The sequence below is a fragment of the Protopterus annectens genome, chromosome 2.part1 (genome assembly GCF_019279795.1).
Source record: "Protopterus annectens isolate FY-2018-M chromosome 2.part1, PAN1.0, whole genome shotgun sequence".
Classification (NCBI taxonomy): Eukaryota; Metazoa; Chordata; order Ceratodontiformes; family Protopteridae; genus Protopterus; species Protopterus annectens.
The window spans coordinates 1,930,739,190-1,930,755,665 of record NC_056729.1 but is presented as its reverse complement, the minus strand read 5'-3'; the positions used below and the strand labels follow the sequence as shown (position 1 = coordinate 1,930,755,665).

The following is a 16,476-nucleotide window of genomic DNA, read 5'->3' as shown; positions in this document are numbered from 1 at the left end:
AGGAAGTTAGGCCAGTAAACAAGACCAGCAAGCTGGATCACAGCTTACCACCCTACTCTAGTGGCCAGGGAATAAATGAGCCAATAAAGGCTTCCTGGCTAGAAACAAATTGGTCATAGCTACCTGGGAATGCCCCACCCCCAAGCCCTATGGAACAAATGGGCTGATAGGTTGCTGGTTGTGGATCCATTGGGCAATTTTCTGTGGCAGGGGAACACGTGCAGAAGCATATTCTCTCAGAGGGCGTACAGATGCAATGCACACTTACATCCAGAGCATAGAGGACGATAATGCACTGGAGCAATACCCGTGATTTATAGTTCAATTTTTAATCTGTCCATCCATCCACCCATCCATCCATTCATCCATCCAACAGATTCCATTAACCTCCATTATCCTTGTGAGTTTCACAGAAACAGTTTGAATAAAAGATGGTGAATTCTTTGCCTTGTTTTTATAAAGACAACATTCTTTCGAACTGTAACTACTGGCTTTGCTCATTGACTGTTTGTGTTAATCAGCCGTTGACACTTGTATCCACAGTTACTGTATAATACTTAATACTAGCTTCTCCATTAAATTCCTTTTAATTAAACATTAAAAAGAAAAACACAGACATCTATCTGAAATTAGTGCTGTACAAAGGAGCAAGGTGTCAGCAGGACTACTACTTTCTGTTACCACTGTTACCACCATTACTCAGAGAACAGGTAAATACTTAGGTTTTCATGCAAAAATTCATGCATAAGGCTTTCTTCAGGGAAGTCATTGAAAAGCAACATTTTCAAACAGTGTCTTAAATCAGTACAGTGCAAGGACTTATATTTAGCTAGAAAAATGAATACCCTAATTAATATCAATATCGTGTGTTAGAAAACTATTTTATTAAATTGTGACCCTATTTAGCTCTACAAATTCGCTGCTTCCTTAACTTTTCAAGTCATCATTTTTCTTATTCTATATCAATACTAACTCATCATATTTGCCTCATCATCTTCAAAATTAAACACTTTGTTCATTTCTTAATAAAAGTGATATATCATTCTTGCTGATAAGCTATTTAACACACAATTAATTTTAAGGTGTCATGTTTAAGATTTTTAACCTGGCTATAATATGTCTGCCTCGCAATGATTTTAATGCAATACATTTTAATATTAAATGTTACCTCCCAGATCATAAGACACAAGTAATAACCAAAGGTTTTAACTCTAAATAAAGTATCCCAAGAAAGAATTTCTTTCAGTGTCTAGTTCCTCTGTTTCCAACTCATACTGTTTCACAGCAGTAAAATAGCGGATAAAGACATCACCAAGTGCCCCTCTGATGCAAGAATCCCCCTGAAGGGCGGACAGGGCATCCTTGAGCTTCAAAGGGATAGCAAAGGGATGAAATGGTTTAAGTTTTGTATTATCAGCAGAATCAGACAGCTTCAGTCCTTTCTTGAGTCCATCCAGACCTGCAGCTATTGTAGCTGCAAGGACAAGGTAGGGATTCGCCATTGCTGAACCAAGGTTATTTTCCACCTGTGTTCCTTTGCCTCCATGATGTTTCACATTATATGTGCAGCTGTTATCATTGCACCCCCATGTTACAGGTACAGAATCTTTGTGGTCTTTGGAATGCTTATGATATCGTTTACGGCAACTACTTCCCGGAGCCAAGAGACAACTAAGAGCTGCAGAATGTGCTACTAGTCCAGCTAGCCACCTTTGACCAAGGTCAGAGAGTTCATGATTTCCATGTCCACTACAAAACAGGTTGTTTTTTCCATTTATATCCCACAGGCTGTGACTCAAAATCCCTGAATTATAGAAGCCTGTTTCTGAGAAGAAACTTGCAATGAAATTATGCTTCTTTGCTAATTCTTTTATTCCTGTTCTAAAAGTGAATGCATTATCAGCAGCACACATGCCAAAGTCTGATCGAAATGTAATCTCCATTTGTCCAGGCCCACTGGAAGAAGAAAAACTTTCAATATTCCCCCCAGTATGATACATATCATTAATTACCTGGTACACAAAGGCCTGACTATGGTTATTTAGTAGTGTTGCAGCTGGGAAGGATAATGTTTTGGAATTTATAATCTCTGGAATTCCAAAAAGGCAGAACTCGTAGGTAAAGGCTGACGATATAAAAAATCCATAGTTCTGAAGCTGTTTCAGCTGCAGTCTTGCTACCTGCCGTGGAGAGGTAACAAGAGGGTTACCCCCAACTGTGAAAGAATCACATATCACTCTTGCAGTTTTTTTAGCCCATGGTAAAGCACAAAATGTTGAGAGATCTGGTAGAAGAATCACGTCACTGTTGAAATTTTCAGCAGAAATGCCATCTACTTCATCTTCTTTTGGACTCAGAGTTAGTTCAAGGTATTCTCGTGGCATACAAACTCCGTGGATAGATTTTTCCTACATTAAAAAGCAAAAATAGATGAAAGTAAAGTGCTTTAGCAGACATCAGGCTGACACAGGACAAAGGCAACAACAATAATAGCAAAGTACAGAAACAAACTGCCAATAGTCTGTTCCAGAAAGTAAGAAATTATACAGAAGTTTTGAAGAAATGTTTTCAAAAGTGAATCGGTACTATAGAGACAAAATGTACAAAAAATCCCTATGCTTGTGCAATGCTCCCTTAAAAGGAGAAAGACATTTTTTTTCATTTGCCTATCACACATTAGTCTTTTTAATGTATGCATAAACCTGTGTTGTAATAGCTGATAACTGTTTGGCTGACCCTTTCTGCCCACTTCCCATTCTTATGGATGAACTATAGTTCATGCTTAACAAACGGCAGATTCTTTCTCCCCACCATTACGTCTGTGTCAAGTCTGCATAAAATATTACTGTTTTCATCCTATAAATACTTCAGGAAGTCTGTTTAATCACCCCCACCCCCCAAAAAAAAAATATATTGCTTTTTATTATGCCTGAGTTGCCCACTTTAAACATTTAAATGTTTTCTTTTTCCCTGTACATTGAAATCACCAACAAAATCTCCAACTTGTTGACAAGAGACTCAAGGAGAGTAATAACCATCAATGTTGTAATTCCAAGTTTGGAGTACCCCTCCCACCCATAGCAATTCATTCTGGATAAAATAAGCAACTACTCTGAGGACAGAAAATAAAGCTTTAATATTTATTCATCTCAGTGCTTCTCAGGAACATGACTCCACCACACTGAGAAAATGCAACTGGGTACAAGGTACACCTCCCTTGCTACTGAAAATGCTGAACTTTAAAGTTAGGAATGAGAATTACTGTTCCCCACTTAAAACTTTTCTCCACAACAGAGACATATCCTTCTCCTACAGAAATGCAGAGAGGAATCTCCTTATTAAGCAACCCTACATCATAGCCATTGCCAAAAATTCTTTTTTTCCAAAACAGCCCCAGAATACTCGAACAAAATGCCTCAAAATCTTCGATCTTCCTCATCAATGAAATAATTTGGAAATCACTGAAAATTGCATTAAAAATATTCTCCGTGTCACTGCTTTGACAGTCATGGCTAACTTGTTGTTTATTGGCCATAGGTGCATTGGTATTTACCCCTATAATACCGTGATTAACTCTTTGTGATACATGAATACGGCTATTTGTCCAATATCTTACTCCTTCCCTGACATTCGAAGTTCTACTTTATTTAATTCTGCTCCTCCTCTCACATACTACCTTAGTGCCTCTACTGGGCCTCTGACAGCATGCATACCATCTTTATATTAAGTATGTACAATATTCTTGTCTTTGGAGTTTATGGTCTATGATTTCATTGGGTTCCATTGGAAATCGCAAACATTCAAAAGTTCGAGCCTCATATGGTCAACACCATATGAGCGAACTTTTGAAAGCTCGCATGTTTCAATGGAGATCGCCGTAGGGAATATTTCCCTTTACTTCAATGTAGTACGATCTTGGAGTTGGTATATTTAAGTAGTGGGGGGTGCTCCCCTGCCCAGAGCGTTCAGGTAGGTTTTTTGTTTTTTTTTTAGTTTTTTATTATTTGTTCGAAGTTTTAAAACTTTGCTCATATGGTGTCGATCATATGAGAGTCGAAGTTTTAAACCTTAGAGGATATAATATAGACCCGATTTCATTATGTTTTATAACAGTACTATCTTGCCTACTTATGTTTCTCCATTCTTACACTATATTGGCTTCTCCTACAAATATTTGATAACGTCAGTGCTGTACCTCCTAAATACCATGCTTTTTACTAACCCTCCTCCATCTAAATTATCACCAAATAGGAGCTGGCGGTTGGCATGATGGTTACGATGTTTCCTTACAGACACAAGGTACAAGGTGTGATTCTTACCTTTGACAGGCAAGCCCAGGCTTACTTGTACTCATTAGCCTAGTAATTACCTATGAACAAATGTACAACAAAGGTAATCCTCCAGGTTCTGTCACATTCCTTTTTCACAAAAGCTGGCTGTGTTTCACAAACTTTCTCTTCCATATATTTTCAGCAATTCAATTTTCATTTTCTTTAAAATGCTGTCCCTGTAGAGCAATTATTTCTTTATGTTTCATCCAGTGGTTATTACTACATCAGATGTACAACTGTACAATTTGGTGAGCCTACTATAATTATTTTTTGCTGCTTTTATTTTTAAGCCTTTATAAAATAGTCTAACTTTAACCTGAAAAGAGTTTTCAGACCAGTGCATCTACCTGGTTAACAAATGCATTTATTTGAAAAAGACAGCTTCCACCATAAATGTAAAAATCTTGTGTTGCAAATGTTTTTGTGATACCCAGCCTCCTTAGTTCAATTTCATTTTTTTTTATGTTTTTCGTTTACCTGATTATATAACGACTGGTCAATAATTACACCATTCCTGTCATCATCTTAACTGTCTCTGTCCAGTATATGCCTTTCCCAATATTTGGTCCCCAGAAGTGTATACATAATGTTTAATGAAGTTTTGCCAGCCATGTGAAAAGAAACATCAACACATCTGTTTTTTGCTGGTACCTTGTTTATATTTCTGACTATTTGACCAGCTTTGCTGTCTTGTTACATATCACATCACTATTCATTTTGGTGTCAATGCTACTTTTTCTGTAAACTCCTTCTGTAATCTACTTTTTCCGGGATGTAGGTCTTGATGTTTTTTTTTTAATATCACATTTTTTTTTAATATCACATTTAAGCTATTACATTTTACTCGCTCCTTTCAGTCTTATCACATTTATTTTCAGTTTTTCCTGCAGCTTCAAGTTTATTGTTTCATGTGTACATCATTGTGTCATCCAGAAATAGATTTAATTTTCCTTCCAGACTTACTGATGTTAAATGAAGAGTCAAGAGAGGCAAAAATACTATCAGAAGAATCGTACAGCAACCACTGTGACTTAAATAGTAGTAAACCTAAGATTGTTTGTAATGAAGTAATAAGCTAAGGATGTCATGTAAGGATGGACAAAGAAATCCAAAACAGATGGAAACTTTAATGAAGAAGTCACTCACCACTGGTAGCATTATATACTGTTTATGTGAATGGGGCAGTTGGGGTAACTCAGGATAAGTGAATAGGTTGTAACATTATGTAATACCAGAAGGACCATTGCACATGAGACAAACAGCTGCATAAAAGATTGGTGCTGTCTGAAAGACAGAGAGGGTAGGGAGGTTATTTGCTGGGTGAGGCGTAGCATTCCAGCTATGGATTCTGTGGTAAGAAGAGACTCTCCTTCCTGAAATGAATGTCTGTCTATGACAAAGAAGTCTGTGTCAAGGTGGTTTGAATGAAGGGGGCATGTGATGGGCCCATATGATAAATGCTTGGTGGTAAATGGGCAATGGCCTAAACAGCAATGTGTTAAAAGGCTGAAAGGGAACTTATGATGACTAGAATGTCTGTCGTCTTTAAACAGGTTAGTAATATGTGGTGCTCTTTTGGTCATGTTTGGAAGCATGTTCGGTTTACAATTAATTTCCTTTTCACTTATATACCTCAGGTTAATGATGCATTTTTCATTTTCAATGCTTGCTCAATTTTTCTGTATAACCACACTCTTAAAATGATGTCATTGTAGGTACTTGACAGTTATTTACATACAATGGCAAAGCATTCTGGTTAAGCAAAAACAAATAACTTCTTTAGAAGAACACTATCTTACTTATATTGCAATCTCAGTGCAACAATATCACATTACTTTTCAATATAAGATCTTCTCCTTGCAAGAACTAGTTGATGGCTTGCTTTTTTTAGGAAATAAGAAAGTGCTGTTGATGCTGAACTGCTGAGTGTGTCATCCTTTGGATGAGGTGTTAAACTGAGGCTCCATCTTCCTGAGTTGGCAGAACATTAAAGGTCTCATGCCACTTATTGGAAAGAGCAGGGCTTTTTCTAGGCCAGTGTGCACCGGTATGACATACCGGCACCTCTGCTGCCTTGTTTCTTTAAAAAAAAAAACTTTATTTTTTAAGGGCATTCTTTTTTATGAATGCCCTTTGTGTTGGGTCACAGAGATGCAGAAGACCTTCTGCTTTTGTACGATGTGCTACTGATCATTTACATCTTCCTGGTCCGCGCACGTGCGGAATTTGAATTCTTGAAGATGTCTGGACTGTGGACCATGACCGGACAAATGAGTGATAGGTGTGAGTGTGTGTTTAAGTTTTTAAGAGGAGTGTGTGCGTGTGTGTGTGCATGTGTACAAGAAATAGGTAGGTGTGTGTGTGTGTGTGTGTGTGTGTGTGTGTGTGTGTGTGTGTGTGTGTGTGTGTGTGTGTGTGTGTGTGTGTGTGTGTGTGTGTGTGTGTGTGTGTGTGTGTGTGTGTGTGTGTGTGTGTGTGTGCGTGTGTGCGTGCACGTGTGTGCATGTGTGTGTGTAAGAGATAGGTAGCATACCCCTCAACTGCCCAGGTTTTTGAAGAATGTCTAGATTTTTGCCCCATATGTTTGCTTTTTCCTCATAAAAAGACTGAAGTTGCTAAATAATGACAGAAACTTGAGGTTTAGATGGCATATCCTTTAGAAAAATGCATACTATCACAAATCCTGTTATTCTAGCAATTTTCTAAGTTTATGAGAGAAATATTTATAATCTGATCCTATTTATTTTAGACTTTGTCTGGATTTCTTGCATTAAAAGGTTGAGGTGTATGAGTGTGAGACAGTGAAATGCCCTAGTTAGGGTTAGCAGGTAGTTAATAATTTCCTTAGGCTCAAGCCCTGTACCTTAGCTACAGGAAACAAGAGACTGAATGCTCTACCCAAAATATGCTACTGTTTTAATGAGTTTTAAAGCAGTTTTAGTAGCATAGCAAGTAGCATACATTTGTTTTGCTGCAGAAGGCTGTGAGTTCTATTCCCACATGTAGATGGATTGCTCATACTGTGTTGGATTTTAAGAGGGTGGGGTGCTGCAGTTCTGTGTATGTCCTCCTTTGTATAAGATGCCCAGCAACCATGAACCTGTTTTTATTTTGCCATCCATTCCCTGTTGCAATATTACCAACTTATTTTTAATGTAACAGGCAATTTATTCATCAAGGGCAGCAGTCAGTGAATTTGTAGATGAAATACTTAAATATAAAGGTGTTTGCTAGCAGCAACCTTTTCATTAGTTACAGTCGGATCTCTTTAATATAAAATTATTCAGAGGACTTTTACTTCTGCAAAGACTGTGTATATTGACTGATATTGATGGGTTGTAATGACAGATGTTTGAGTGGCCTTTTATGGTTGAAATTTTCTGAACTGGGCAATTTTGGCATTATTGGTTCATATGATTAGTTTCTTTGCTTACTGGCTATAAATTTAAAACATGCTCTAACAAGTGATATTGTATTATACAAGGGATATAATTTAATTATTATATATTATAATTTAATACAATCGGGAAGGTGAATCAAAGAAATTTTGCATGGTCCTAAAAATGTGTGCCAGGGGTCTGTGATTTGAAAACAGCCCAAAGGTAAACTTAATTTGCCACTGGCCAGATGCATTTTCTTTGAATGTGGGTTTCAATGCTGTTTCAATGAATGTGAGTTTCAAAGTCACAGAAGTTTTAATACCAAGTCTGTATTGTTTTGTTTAGCAAACATCTATGCTTGTGCTGGAAATTTTGAAATAAAAGTTTTAAATTAAATCCAAATATCTGTAATCATTGTAGAAGTCAAGCAGAAAGCAGTATGCACACTGAGAGTTTTGAACAGTGTTTATGGCAACTGGGGAGAAATAGCCAAATAATGGGACACTGGAATGGCTGCATGGGGGGGGGGTATGACCCAAATGCAACATATGCGTACCACCACCTGTTTTTTTTTTTTTTTTTTAAAAGCACTAGGGAAGAGTATGGGAAATTATGTGGTGCACTGGTCAACTGTCCCCCTGAAAACAGGCTATTAGCCTACTGGGAGTTACCCAGTCAGCAAAGGAAAAATAAATAATCTGCTAAACTAAACATCAGGTATGCTTAATCCTTAGGGACTGCCCTTTAGGGATAGCCTTCCTCACTGAAGGTGAACGTCAACTAAGTGCATGGAAAAAATAATAGCAAACAGATTTCATCCATTTATGTTTTTCTATTGTGTAAGACAAGGAATATGTTGAACATAGAGATAGATCATGGTTTGGAAGTGCTGTCAATAAAAGTCTAAAAATTTGAAAGAAAGTTGATAGGAATGTCTCGTGGCAGTCAGTATATCCAGTAACTTGGTGAGGGGTTAAAAATTGTTCCAAGCATTGCACCAAAGTATCATAAAAAAACATTTATGATCACGAAGCTATGGAGCTGCAATGACAATATCTACCATTACCATGACAGATCTTGTTTAAATGAAGACATAATCTATAAAGACACCTTCCTCCATGTTGTGTATAAGTAGAAAAGGAACAGTGCTGTCCCATAAAAAAATTAATCAGCATATGAAACACTCTTGTTCTTTCACATTTTGTAAAAACGTGGCTGGGTCAGAGTTTATTTATTTACTTGCATTTGGTTATAGGGAAGATCTGACTGGATTATTAAATGCTATGTCCCCCAATGGTCATGCTAATGTGATGATGTACATACCTAATAAAATAACATTAAACTTACTTACTTACTTTACTTACTAAAATTTGGAATATTTTCACAAATGACAGATTAGAGAACATGTAGGTTTGGCTCCAAGCATTGTTTAGATGAAGGGATAAAATCGCAAAGCTTTATTTGAGAAGAAATCAATATAACAATCAAAGCATTTTGGTATGACAAAATGTGGCTGCTGCCTGTATTACAAGTATATTTTAACTGGTAATTTGTTTGTCATTAATGATGTCCAGTTTATACCTAAAAAAATATTCTAATTGTAATACTTCTAAAGTAATTTATTGTGCTCATGGCAATGCTGTGAAGGGTTTTATGTTGGTAAGACAGAAAGGCATCTACATGTCTGAATTTATGAGCACACATGATATTATAATTAAAAAGGATACCAATGCTCTTTCCAAACACACCATGGAATACCCTGACCAGACTTTTAAAATTTTAATTTTAGAACAATTTGTGCTGTCAGGTAGAGGGGATCCATGGACACTTAGTCTGGAAAAAATTAAACTTCGCTGGCAATTGAAACTTAATGCCATGAACTGGCCTGGATTAAATGACCAAATATCCATTACCTGTATTTTAAAAATGAAATCTTTAGAAAGGTGATGACTGCAGTATGTTGTCAGTACATTATGTGTATGCAAAAATCAGAAGCACATGTATAAACTAACTTTAATTCTGTTTTAATTCATGTCGTTTTTCTACCTGCATGGCCCTTTATTCATCTAAAAATCCTCTTTAAATCCTTTCAAAGGAAGCATAACATCACTGGGGACTTGGGATTCATGTGATCTATCTCCCTTCCTTAGATTGGTGTATATATGGACTCAATTTTTCAAACATGGTTTTAGCTGAAGAAGTTTTCATTAAGAAGACAAAAGTACTTATCTTTTACTTGTTTTTATTAGCATTTTACTATTAAAGCAACCTTTTTATTGTGAATTGTGGCTCCAGGTGTACTATGTCCATACTTTTGGACTACCTTGGCTTGTAGTTTGTTCTTTGTGGATTATAACCTTTAGAAAGCACAGAGTTATCATTCCCAGCTGATGTCCATAACCATTAGGGTGTCTGCAAAATATCTCCACTAACAAACTAAAACAATGAGTAAAAAGGTCACCCAGACAAAACAATCAGTAAAAACTACAAAAAAATCTAGCCAAGCTAGAGTTTCCACTGTGATTCCTTAAACCTCTTGTATTAGAGGCACATGGTATATTTGTAAATGAACCCTTAATGACATCAGGTGTTTCAGCTATATCGCAGTTCTGAATACCTATGACTTTTTTCTTTTTTAGTCTGTTATGGACAAATTCAGGCCAATAAAGCAAACTTGGTCAGCCACACACCTTTAATTTTTACTTGAACTTCAGAGAAATAGATTCTAAACAGTAGAGGTCCCAGGATTGATCCCTGTGGAACACCACTGGTTACGGGTCTGCTTTTGGAGGTGGATTCCCCTATTTTGACTGTATGAGTTTTATTGATGAGCCAGTTAGTGACCTACCTAACAATATAAAGGTTGATAACTAGCTGGCTGAGTTTGGCAATAATGCCTGAGTGAGAAATAGTGTCAAAAGCCTTGGCCAAGTCCACATATGCAGTATGTATAGTTTTCCCCTCATCCAGGGCTCTGGTGACTGTCTCAAAGACACCCACTAGGTTTAACAAGCATAATATTCCTTTGACAAATCCAAACTGAGTAGGGTCAGGTGTTTTGTGAGTACCTATATCTTTGTTGATAAAGTCCATGATGATTTGCTCCATGGCCTTGCAGATAAGGCTAGCCATACTAATAGCTCTATAGTTTCCAGCGTCAGTGAAAGCACCGTCCTTGTGCAAGGGGATAATGGTCACCATTTTCCATTCAGCTTGGATGAAGCTGGTGCTTAGGCTATATTTGAAAAGAGTACCCAATAGTGTTGCTAATTCCTGCTGGAACCCATGTAGGATGCAGCCTGGGATGTTACCAGGTACCATAGATGCTGTGTTTTTGGCATTAGAGAGGGCATTTAAGACTTGCTGTCTAGAGATACCAGGTGGGTGACAGGTGGAAGGAATGTCATGGGGTATGTGTGGTTGGGACTGGGGATTGAAGTTTTTACAGAACTTATCAGCTAACATGTTTGCTATGTCCACAGGCTCAGTGTACGTGGTATCATTAACTAACAGTTTGACGCAAATCTGGGTCAAACTTTTTAGGCTATGGATGTAACTAAAGAGCACCTTATTGTTGTCCTTAGCTGAGGATGCTAATTTGGATTTGTAGTTTGCTTTGCAGGACTTCACAAAAAGTCTTATGCACTTGTTTAAGCTGAGGAGGGAGTGTTTCCAGTTTAGGGCATGCTCCCTATTACTTTTGGACAATAATTTCTTCCTTTTATTGAAAAACCTGTTAATTGCAGTAGTCGACCAGACAGGTTGGCTCTTCCTTGAAGAACTTGTCTTGGTCCTATCAGGTATGGCCATATCAATGTAGTTATATAGGTGTTTGTAAAAAGCATCAGTGTAGGACTTGACATAGTTGCCAGTTACATCTGAGGTGGGAGGTGCAGTGAAGCTATTTATACTATCCCTTAGAAGGATATAATCTGCTTTGGAGAAGTTTTTTAGTTTAGTTGCTGCTGGGAAGGGGGGTGGGGGGTCAGTGTGATAGTTACTTTGAATGAGACCTATTTATGGTCAGATCTAACAAGGGAAGACCTTGCAGTGGGGGTGCTATAGCGGTCCCCATATTTATAAGCATCAGATCCAACAAGATGCTGGCACCAGTTGGTCCAGGGTGTTGGAGTTAATGGACTCGAGGAACTTTTCGGAAACTGAGTTTGAGCATGAGTAATTTGCACAGTCAATGGGTGAATAATTAAAATCACCCAAAACCATGGTGTTTGGATTTATCCTTATGGATTCCAGTGGATCCAAGTAGGGAGAGTGGGTGTCTTGATTCATGAATCGGGTCCTGTAGCTGGCAATGACTTGAATAGGTGTCCTACCAACAGTAGGTTGCACCTCAAGTGTCTGGAGGGAATCATACTGTTTAACCAGTCTGGAGGTGTATTTATCTTTAATGAATAATGATACACTGCCTCCTTTAGTTTTCACGCCTTCCTTTCATGGTTTGAACATGTGGAAGGAGGTGTAACCTGGTATGGTTGGGGTGCTCTTCACTGCCTTGAACCAGGTCTCCATGACTACACAGATGTCAGCATCTTCCAAGGTGAAGACTGCTTCCAGTGAGTGAAGTTTGATGCTAAGACTCTTAACATTTAGCAGCATAATCTTGAGGTTGTTTTTTGATGAAATGTTTACATCAGGAATTTTGTCCTTGTGACATTTTCTAAAAAAAGGCAATATTGGGGAATGACAACAGCCTTTGTCAGTAGCCAAAATTCCAGGGGTGACAGATGAAGATCATCTACGGCAAAGTATCAAGGTCCATCGATCATGTTATCCCAGGCTGAAAGAAACTGTATCCTCTTAGAATGACACCAGAAACTAAGTCAATTATTTAAGTCAATGATTTTCTGTTTATATTGTGGTATCATCCTAGGTGAGGGTAATATGCTGCTCAAGGCTAGGGACATAGATGCCTGTGACACATAATCAGAGAACTCAATCATGTCCATCCTCATGTAGTCCAGGGAGGTACATCTCAGGTTGTTCACACCAACATGTACTATGACTGAATAATAACAGTACTTGTTGCTAAGAGACTTGATTGCCTGATTGATCTGATGAATCCTGGCACCAGAAAGATTGCTGACAGTGACTTTCTCATTGTTCATCCTGGTGATTAATTTGCCCCACCAAACCACCCCAAACAAGTACTACAACCCTGGGGTCTCATTACTTTTTTCACACATATATCAACCACAATACAGAGTGTTATACATAATGTTGTTTGCTCACTGACGGACAGGTCAACTTGGTGGTGGTCACAGCCTTGCTCTGCAAAACTCAAACAGCCAATTATGCTCAGCAAGGGTACTTGCGTTGTTACACAGCTAGGCATCCAACTAGCATACTGCTATTAGGCTACTAGCCTCAGATGACACTATGAAGCAATGTACCCATGCAGGCCTCCTGACCTCATGTCTTCCACATGGCCAGCTGATGTCATCTACTATAATTTCACCTGAAGACCTGACAAAATCAGACTTGTGCCATGGTGTGTGTGATAAGTACTGTGTTCTGTAGCTTGTGTCCTTAGATAGTGAGGGGCTATATTCTCACTGCAGTCAACAGTGTGCATGTGTGTGTGTGTGTCTCCGCAGAAGTGTGTATCCCACAGTTTCAGATCCAATTGCATGGCTTGCCAGTTTTTTGAGACTTGCACAAACCTACACATGCATTACATGCAGGCTTCTCAAATTCTTGTTTCCCATATGGCCTGCCAATGTCATCTACTATAAGTTCACCTGCAGTCTTGTTAAACTCAGACTTGTGCTGTGACGTGTGTGATAAGTACTGTAGTCTGCATGCTTAGCTAAGTAGGAGTTCTATTCCCAGTGCTGTCAACAGGGTGCATATGTCTCCGCAGAAGTGTGTATCCCACAGTTACTTCTCCAGTGGCATGGCTTGCCAGTTTTTTGAGACTTGCACAAGCCTACTCATTCCTTTCATGCAGGCCTCCCAACCTTTTGTTTCCCACATGGCCTGCCATTGTCATCTACTTTAAGTTCACCTGCAGTCCTTTAAAATCAGACTTGTGACATGCCACATGCAATAAATACTGTGTTCTGTAGTCTACATACTTAGGTAGGAGCTCATTTCTCACTATAGTCAAGTGTGTGTGTGTGTGTGTGTGTGTGTGTGTGTGTGTGTGTGTGTGTGTGTGTGTGTGTGTGTGTGTGTTTGTGTGTCTCCACAGAACAGCAGAAGTGTGTATCCCACAATTACCTCTACAATAGTACACCATGCCAGTTTTTTCAGACTTGTGCAAGCCTACACATCCATTTCATGCAGGCCTTCCAACCTCTTGCCTTCCACATGACCTGCCAATGTCATTTACTATAAGTTCACCTTCAATCCAGCTAAAATCAGACTTGTGCTGTGGCGTGTGTGATATGTGGTGTGTTTTGTAGTCTGTATACATAGAGAGATATGGGCTCTATTCTCACTGCAGTCAAAAGGGGGGGGGGTTGGTTTGTGTGTGTGAACTGTTGCTGGACTTTACAGTGAGCCCTTCAGAGCAGCCTGTGGAGCACTGTTATATTTTCCTGGACAAACACATGGCTGTCAGTACTAGGTTATAAGTAAGCAAAAGAAGCTTCTGTCTACAAATACAAAAGTTAGAACCCAGAACTATAAGACCACCCTCCTCAGCCTATTTTTTTTTCTTTCTTCCACAACACATCAGGGTAGGCCTGAGCCATGGCATCCATCTGTTTCCATTCCACTGGCTATGACACCAAGGCCCAATACATCTGAGCCACAACCTGGTAGTACCACTTGTGCTGCCCTTGCACTACCTGGGCCCTTATGTACTTCTGCCCTGGAGGACAGGCCTGTGCTTCCCTCTGGGACCAGTGGCAGAGGGGATGATTGTTATCACTGAAGAAGAACTGCTGAGGATGGTGCATAGGATTGTGTGCCACACTTGGCTACACATCTATGGCAGATGGAGACATTAATCTCCATCATTATAATGAATACCACAAGGAGATGTAGATGTCAGACACTGCAGCCATTGGTGCAGGGAGATGACAGTGATGGATGAGGACTTAATTCTCACTGTCACCCAACTTGACATCCATGGGTTCACGTAATTCCTACCCTCACCCCAAAAAGTGTGTTCAACTACTTCATGTGTCCTTCACCATCCCTGTCTCTTGTCTTGTGTTTCTTGTCTCTCTGCAATTGCTTCCTCACCTGTCCAACTTACCTCACCCAGGCATTCCTACAGCCATGCCTCAATATATATACATACATGTACAAATTGATTGAATATTATTTATTTTGACATGCATAATGTTGAAACAAATTGAATGGCATTATGCATGTTTACATGCTACTACACATGCACCAAGAATTAATTTCACACATGCAAAATTTAAAGAAAGCATCGTTTTTTTTTTTCATGGGAGGAAGCCCACCCAACCCCCACACCCCCTTCTAATTTTATATTCTAACTATAAAATTGCCCAATCCCCAGGGAAAAGTGTATATTCCCCTACCTGGGGATTGTTGATTTTACACATCTGTCAACTATTGACCATCTGTTTAGTCAATCAATCTGTGTCGATTAAACATATGTAAAATACCATTCAGCAAAGATACAGGGACTAACACACACACACACACACACACACACACACACACACACACACACACACACACACACACACAAACACACACACACACACACACACACACACACACACACACACACACACACACACACACACACACACACACACACACACACACATTCATGCATACATACAGTAGCAGTGGAATCATCCCCACACACATAGACAGATAGATAGATAGATAGATAGATAGATAGATAGATAGATAGATAGATAGACAGATAATCTGTCAATACAGTAATCTAATAACATAAAATAATAAATAGCCTCAAACAAACTCCTGAACTTGTTGCCTTAGATAATCTTATTTTGATCAAAATTTCTTCAAAAGTCAAGCTTCACTTTTATAGTCATCCTTTTTCCTTTAATAAGACTGAACAGGTTTTACAAACTGATTGAGGTACTTTTCAACTAAAGTTAAAGACATGTCTGCTGTTCATTCTCAAAGTGCATTAGAGGGTATAGACTCATTCATTGTTATTTGGCATGCAGTTCAGGAAACCATTTGTGAGCCTAGCCAAAATTCCCAATTGCCAGAAAACACTGTCTGGTTAAGTGATTTACTTAAGGACACACAGTAGTCAAATGGGGGTGGAAAGGTTAAACTGTTATACACCCGGGGATAGGAAGCAGCCGATTTACAAATGCGAGCTTTAGTCCTCTGAATGCTGGAGTATAGTTGCACCATTTGTTACACTGGCATCGTATCCATTGGCAGACCTGAATTAAACATTAGTGGAGCAGCAACCAGAAAGTATCTATGCTAACTAAAGAATTCTGAGAGTTATAAATTACTAGATACCTTTAGCAATGCCATTGTCCATATGTAAAAAATAAATCACTACTTCAATCATATAATATGACAATGGGAAAAGATTACTCAATGGATTACTCTTTTAAGCTATGAGTTGTTCGTTGTATTCTTAGAAGGACAAAATAAATAGGCAGTTGCATTTTACTAAACCAGTAAGCCAGTCATAAGACTGGTAGAATGTATTCTGAGCTAAAATAAAAATCGTGCCCTGAAATCTCAGCTTGTGTGAGTAAAATAAAAAAATGCTCAACACTGCATTGCAGCATTCCAGTGTTGTCATAGTCCAGTGGCTTACTTAT

At 38.6% G+C, this 16,476-nt stretch overlaps 1 protein-coding gene across 1 annotated transcript in view; it reads right to left on the bottom strand.

Annotated features, from left to right (window-relative positions):
* Positions 1-921: 921 nt before the first annotated feature.
* LGSN (lengsin, lens protein with glutamine synthetase domain) overlaps positions 922-16,476 on the bottom strand; it is a 334,413-nt gene continuing 318,858 nt past the window's right edge. The window contains exon 5 of the mRNA XM_044063647.1: positions 922-2,408. Within this exon, the coding sequence (XP_043919582.1) occupies positions 1,212-2,408 (1,197 nt within the window). The 3' untranslated portion in view covers positions 922-1,211. The remainder of the gene's footprint in view (positions 2,409-16,476) is intronic.